Source organism: Zea mays, chromosome 9 (assembly GCF_902167145.1).
Source record: "Zea mays cultivar B73 chromosome 9, Zm-B73-REFERENCE-NAM-5.0, whole genome shotgun sequence".
Classification (NCBI taxonomy): Eukaryota; Viridiplantae; Streptophyta; class Magnoliopsida; order Poales; family Poaceae; genus Zea; species Zea mays.
The window spans coordinates 99,237,583-99,244,474 of NC_050104.1; the positions used below are offsets into that span (position 1 = coordinate 99,237,583).

At 44.0% G+C, this 6,892-nt stretch overlaps 1 protein-coding gene and 1 pseudogene across 2 annotated transcripts; one reads left to right on the forward strand and one right to left on the reverse strand.

Annotated features, from left to right (window-relative positions):
• The first annotated feature begins 2,412 nt into the window (after positions 1 to 2,412).
• On the forward strand, positions 2,413 to 3,669 carry LOC100275456 (LOC109940620-like pseudogene; annotated as a pseudogene). The gene has a single exon (NR_158685.1). The product of NR_158685.1 is annotated as a protein-like pseudogene (transcript).
• A 1,277-nt stretch (positions 3,670 to 4,946) lies between these two features.
• Positions 4,947 to 6,613, reverse strand: LOC103638725 (uncharacterized). The gene is made up of 2 exons (XM_008661559.3): positions 6,065 to 6,613; positions 4,947 to 5,595 (listed from the first exon to the last, which is right to left on the reverse strand). The coding sequence occupies exons 1-2, from the start codon at positions 6,159 to 6,161 to the stop codon at positions 5,006 to 5,008; spliced, it is 687 nt and encodes a 228-aa protein (XP_008659781.1). The 5' UTR covers positions 6,162 to 6,613; the 3' UTR covers positions 4,947 to 5,005.
• Positions 6,614 to 6,892: the final 279 nt, after the last annotated feature.

The window sequence follows — 6,892 nt, forward strand, 5'->3', positions numbered from 1 at the left end:
GTCCGCGGCTGCCTCAGTCCCTCGCCCCACCACCCCTCAGCAGGTCCTCTTTGCCGCTCCGCCTCCGGCAGCACCCTCGGCTCCTCCTCAGCCGTAGCAGGGGCTCCTTCCCCTTCCGGGGCCTCCGACCCAGCCCGTGTGGGGGCCCTGGACAAATGGGTGGGACACGCAGTCTCTCGCCAACTCCTTCTCCACGATGACACTAGCCCCACCCACCTCGGTCTCTGACTGGGTGGCTGACTTCGGTGCCTCCTACCACACCACCACGGATGCAGGTATTATGTCCTCCACCTCTCCTCCCCACCCTTCCCTTCCTTCTTCCATCATGGTTGGAAATGGCTCTACCCTTCCCGTCACCTCAGTAGGTGACGCGGTCCTTCCCAGTCCTTTCCATTTATCCAACATTCTTGTTGCTCCCCACATCATTCAAAATCTTCTCTCTGCCCGTTAGTTCACTACTGACAACTCTTGTTCCATGGATTTTGACTCGTTTGGTCTTTCTGTGAAGGATCTTGGCACCAGGACCCTCCTCGCTCGGTGTGACAGCCCCGGACCGCTCTACACACTTCGCCTGCCTGCTTCCACTACACCGACCTCTGCCCCACATGTTCTTGCCGCAGCCGCCTCTTCTGTGACTTGGCATCGTCATCTCGGTCACATCGGTCGTGATGTGATGTCCAAGCTCTCCAGCAGCACCTCTGGTTCAGGTTGTAGGGGATCTTTTGAGCACCTCTGTCATGCTTGTCAGTTAAGTCACCATGTTAGGCTTCCCTTCCCCATCTCCTCTTCTAGAGCAGCAGGCATTTTTGATCTGATACACTGTGATGTATGGACATCCCCTATAATCAGCATTACTGGCTATAAGTATTATTTACTCATTCTCGATGACTTCTCGCATTATCTGTGGACTTTTCCTTTACGTCAAAAGTCCGACACTTATCCCACCTTGTCTCACTTCTTTGCTTGGGTCTCCACACAGTTTAGTCGCACCATCCGGAGCATCCAGTGCGACAACGGGCGCGAGTTCTATAACAATGCATCCCGTGACTTCTTCCTCTCTTGCGGCGTCCATCTCTACATGTCTTGCCCCTACATGTCTCCCCAGAATGGCCGGGCTGGGCGTATGATTCGCACGACGGACGATGTCGTGCGCTCTCTACATTTTCAGGCTTCCCTTCCCGCTCGTTACTGGGCTGAGGCCCTCGCCACTGCCACCTACCTGCTCAACCGTCACGTCGAGCTTGGTGAGAGAGGCAGTGGGGGTGGAGGAAAAAGGGAAATCCGACTCATCGAAAACAACATGGCGAGAAATGAGGACTCTGTGGGAGGTGAGGTCAAGACACCGACTGTAACACTCCAGGTGTTTACCGTCCGCTCGACAACGTGTATGGGTTTAAGCACGTAATATCAGTGGATAAAATAGATGCTAAATTTTAATCATCTCGCAAAAGTTCAAGTTTGGTGCCGTTTTCATTTCCATGATTTAAGCAAAAAAAGGGGGTTCATGAAGCTTTTGGATTATCGAATTTTCGTCACAGGCAAATTTTGAACTGTTCGGATCACGCGTGTAAGTGAATACGAGAATCAGAAAACTTCTGATTTTATGGAAAATTTGGAGCCCCGCGCTGTCCGGAAAGAGTAATGTGCCAGCACATTAATTGAATTGTTCTCTAGTCGAGTGTTCGAGTAGCGAACGGAATTCGTCTAAATTCAACTAAATCAAACGTCAACTAAAATATTGAATCTGATCTCGTCTGGTTTAATACGTCTACATCTCGCTCCTGTGACGATGCTGACATCGTCTCCGGTAGAATTCCGATTGCGATGCCGCATTCGACTCGCACAGTTTAAAATTTATTTATTTCTAAAGTGTCGAGCCTAGTGCCAATTTAAAATTAATTGATTAAGACGAACTAAAATTGTCACTTAAGTATTTCACTCGGTTCGAGCAATCTCTATATAAATTCGGTAAATGCGCTACTTGGAGCAGGCTGTTTAAATAAACCGAAATCTGAACAATTGCTAGTCAATTCGGTTTCCTATTTCAAAGTATAAGAAAATAATATGTGTAGCCGTAACGTCTTGATCTAGCCCGTTCTCATATCGTCTACAATGTAACTCTGGAACTTGATTATAATTATATCAGCATTCATAATTTCATTTTTCTAAAAGGAAATTTACCATTTTTTATTCTTCTTGAGGCCCTCGGCTTTATCCATTTCCAATGTCCTTAAAAATCTTCCGAAGCCTTATCCTAACGTCCTTCCCACAAGCCGTTCTCCTGGCTTCATCAGCTTCATCATTATCTTCATGCCACCTCCACCACTACGTGTTCCCTGCTCGTTCGCCGCTATTCAACTGGACACCCGTCTGTATCTATATATGCACGCACTCGCCAGGGCACTCTGGCCACGTACGTCTCCTGATTCCAGCGCTCAGTCTCCTACACATGGCGCGCGCGCTCACCCAGCTCTTCCCCTTCCAGCAGCTGAGCACGCCGTCCCTCCCTATTTTAGCTCGCCTCTGTCCTCCATGGTCCGGTCAGGGACACCCACGTCGAGCTCCATCACACGCACGCTCAGCTCCAGCTCAGTCGAGCTCGTCCCTGCGAGCGCGTTCTCCTGCGTCCAGCCGGGCGCGCGAAGCTTCTCTGCTCACGGCGCTCCCTGTCTGCTCGGCCATGGTGAAACCCTCCCTGCCATGGACGCCGGAGTTCCTCTGCTCGTTCTCATGGCCGCCGTCGAGCTTCCGGCGCACGCCCATCTCCTCTGCTCTCCCGCGCGCGTCCTGGAACTCTCCATCGCGTCGATCTATGCTTGTTCGTGGTCGCGCGTAGTCGTCCAGCTCAGCCTCTGCTCTGTTCCTGCTACTGCGCGCGTGCTCGTCGGTGTTCTCAGCTCGCCCGACCGGAGTTTTTCCTGCGCGCACCGTTTTCCCAGCTCGGATTTCGCGAGCCACCGTTGTCCTATCCGCGTCAGCACGTGACCGTGGTCGTGTTCATCGAGTTCGCCAACGCTTTGTTAACGATTCGATTGTCGTCGCTGCTGCGTGCCTCGTTGTGTGCTCACGTTTGACGTCGAGCTGTTGAAACCGCTCTCCCTTGCTCGTGATCTCGTTATCGTTAGAGCCCTCTCTGGATTCGTGTCCTCACCCGAGCCCGCGCTAACCTGCTCAACCACACCTCGCGAGCTCGCTCCAGACTCGATCTCGTCGTCGTTCCGTACGTCATCAAAAATTTCAAGAGTCGAGTGAAGATAAAGCTAGCAGCGTGATATTCACCAAGTGCTCGACAAAAAGCTTGAACAAGTCGTCGATCGTTATCCTCGTCTACGCCAAGATCCGAGAAGATTGAGTGCAGAAGAAAATAAATCAGTACGCGGTCGGAGAATTCTCGAGTGGATAAAGATAAAGCGCGATTCGACGCAACACTTACCCTATTTTCAGTGAAATGCTGAGCTAAAAGGCGTCGTCGATTTCGTGGTTTCAAGTCAGATTTAATGAGGGTAAGTTGATTCGTTATTCTAGTCAACTAGGTATATAAATAGATTAAATAAAATTGTTGGTCGTGATAATTGTTATTAATTTAGCATACGTATATTGTGATGTTTGATCTAGATGAATCGGTAATTCAAATTAATTAAGATAAACAGTTTAAAGAGTTAATTAGATTGTTTCCATAACTATTTTAAGTCGTTGGTATTTAATAATAGCGAGTCCTGGTTTTACTAGACCTCTGAAATATATTTTACTAAAATTGATAGTGTGTGTTTATAATTTATTCTTGCTTGATAATAAAATTAGATGTGATTGAACAGGAGAAATGCACGTGATATAATTAGTATATATAGTTTATTATTTTGTGATTATTGCGCGTAGTCATATGTCGGTAACTAGTGCTTTCGTATGAAATGGTATGACACTTTGTTATTAGGTGTTTAATTCGCTATCGTGTAGCACTATTTAGATTTGTGCTATTTCTGTTTATATGCATTCATGTGCATTAGGCAAATCATTTAGGTATATTTGTTGACTACGGGATGTGGAGAACCAAAGCCAAGTCGACCCCAAGGTGTCGTAAAACACGATCTACTTCGAACAGTGATGCTGATGGGCCAACCGGAAGATGGATAATCGGAACAAATGCGAAGACAAAAGATGGTCGTCAAGCGGACGTCGTCTAACAAACACTAACGTGGTGTTTATCCCAGGCAAGCCCCGGTGCATGCAACCCCTTCCTTGTGTTTTTAAATAATTTTTACACAATTTAAGTCTAGCGAAATGTGCATTAGGTTTATAGGAGTTGCTTAGAAACCCTTTGATGCATTGCCTACCTTGAAATCCATCCCTTTATAGATACTTCTAATGAAGTATCAAAACACTACTACAAAACATGTTATATGAGACGGTTAATTTTCAGTTCTTAAGACGCTTATGAAGTGTCCAAATTTGATGGAGTCGTAAAAGATGTCTCACATTTAAGATGGTTATAAACCGTCTTAAAAGATATTATATAAGACAATTTTTATTTTATAACCGTCTGTAAAAGGTATTTGTTTAAGTCATTTTGTCCGATAAACTGTCTTAAATTATTTATTTGTTTAAGACACTTCTTTTAAAGAACCGCAGAGAATACAAACATTATAAGTCATAACGTATTTATCAAACTGTCTCGAATATCCTACAATAATAGACGATTACAATAGGAAAACTATCTTATTTAGGTGACTAATATTAGACGTTTTAGAAACCGTCTTATTTAGAAGACTGATATTAGACATTTTGGTGACCGTCTTATTAAGATTTAAACGAAATGACTTACACGGCAGTACATTCTTCAATTTATAATCATTTTTTCAGATATCACGTTATAATAATTTGAAAGAAAAATATACATACACATATATTGAACAACATTATAATTAATATAATATAAATAAGTACCTTTTAATATCTCATAAATAAACATTGTCAAACAACTCATACATAAGTGTACTCTAAATCTAAACTAAAATACAACTGTTTGCACTAATGTTGGATCCCTCTTTACTTTGAAAACCCATTTGAGTCCTATAGCCTTGTGATCCCTTGGCAGATCAGCAATCTCCCAGGTCTGATTTTCTTGAATTGACTTCAGTTCAACCTCCATAGCTCTTTTCAAGCAGTCCTGTGAAAGAGCCTGTTCCACACATGCAGGTTCATCAGCTGCCAGCATGCACACTCCACTGTACTCAAAGTCATGCACTTGTTCAGTTGCATCAAACAAATCAGTCAATGTTCTGAACCTGTATGGTCCTGACCCTGAGCTCTCTGATTGTTGAACAGATGGAGTTCCCATCCCTTGATTTTGCATCATACTTGATATTGGAGTGTATGGAGAAGCAGATTCATTAGCTTGTCCTGTTCCACTGCTTTGGCCAACTGAATTTTCTCCTCCTATACTTTGATCTGACAGTGTTGGGTTACTATCATCCCCAGTTGTTACCATGTTTTGGTCAGTTAGATCATAGTGAACAATAAAAGTGTCAGTCTCCTGTTGATCTATGCTGCACTTTGAACTGTCCCAGTCCCAAGGTTTCCCTTCTTCAAATACCACATCTGAAAATACATTGTAATCATAAAATACGTCAGCCAATACTTTTTGTCTAGAAATGGAACCTGTTCATTCTTTGTTTATTGCAATAAGTGATATAGGCAATAGTAGAAAAACAAACTACAATTCATAAAGGTATTCAATATTTATCTGCATCAGATGTCAGGCCCTTCACCCGGTTTTGTAGGTCACTACAAAAAATTGACAGATGAACCGAAACTATTGGAGAAAAGAAGGCAAAAAAACCCTCCCAAAAACACTTTTTGGCTGCTCCCAAAAACAGCACTTTTTGGCTCCACTCCTGATCAAGACTAAATCACTCTAGACCTTGTCAGTCCAACAAACAGAGTTTTGATCACTCTATTGTTATTTTTCTATTAAATAAACCTTGTAAGACTATGATACAATGGAAGATACTGCTGGCCAATTATTGTGCATGCATTTTATTGCTATAGGGAGTATAGGAGAGGCTACCTGGCAATCTCTCAATAACCGCTCGTTCTTGCAGCTGAACATTATTACATACAACAGAACCTTGGATGTGGCAACCATCTTCAACAACAAGATTCATCACAACCGAGTTGACAATCTGTAGCAAGGGTGGAAATGATCTCTTTCATGACAAGGAAGTAAAGAAGCTTCAACCAGAATGGAACTTAAATTTGGCAAGGATACCTTATAAAAGCTAGAAAATATTGTTTACTTACAAAAGCTCCGCCAAGCTTGTCGAGCATCCAATGCTTGGGCACATTGAGCCTCTTCAAGTGCTTCTTCAATCCCCTAGCCTGGATTGCAAAATAATAATGATCAACAAAAGCGCAACAGATTCCAGTATGACATTCATAGGTGACTCATCCAGATTGCATCAGCTGTTAAAAGTAACAACAACTACACACTACTTGAAAACAAAAGACCCTTTTCATACATGTCTATCTCTATTACTTATATATGAGCAGTGCCATCGTCAGCACCTCCTATATGTATGCCTAGGACGACATCAGCTGGCGAGGGGCGCGGGGACGCACGGGCGTCTTGGACGGGCTCACCCTGAAAACACACTAGAATGACTCTATTATCCAACCGCCCAGAAGAGCTCCTTCCTCAATGCAAAGCGTAAGAAGATCAGACAGAGTTTTACCTTATTGGCAAGGATCCCAATACCACACCGCTACAGTTGAGAGCGGCAGTAGCACTTTCTGCCTGGGAAAAAAATTGAGGCCCAGTCTTAAAAAAGCTCACAGAATAATAAGGCATTTGAACGGCAGACCAAACAACTTGCAGAATAAAAAAGAAGCTACGCAA

Bases quoted from the DNA above. Each gene is read 5' to 3' on its own strand.
- LOC103638725 (XM_008661559.3), bottom strand. From the start codon at position 6,161: ATGAATCTTGTTGTTGAAGATGGTTGCCACATCCAAGGTTCTGTTGTA. The intron at 5,596-6,064 runs GTAGCCTCTCCT...ATGTATTTTCAG, and splicing joins GGTTATTGAGAGATTGCCAG to ATGTGGTATTTGAAGAAGGG.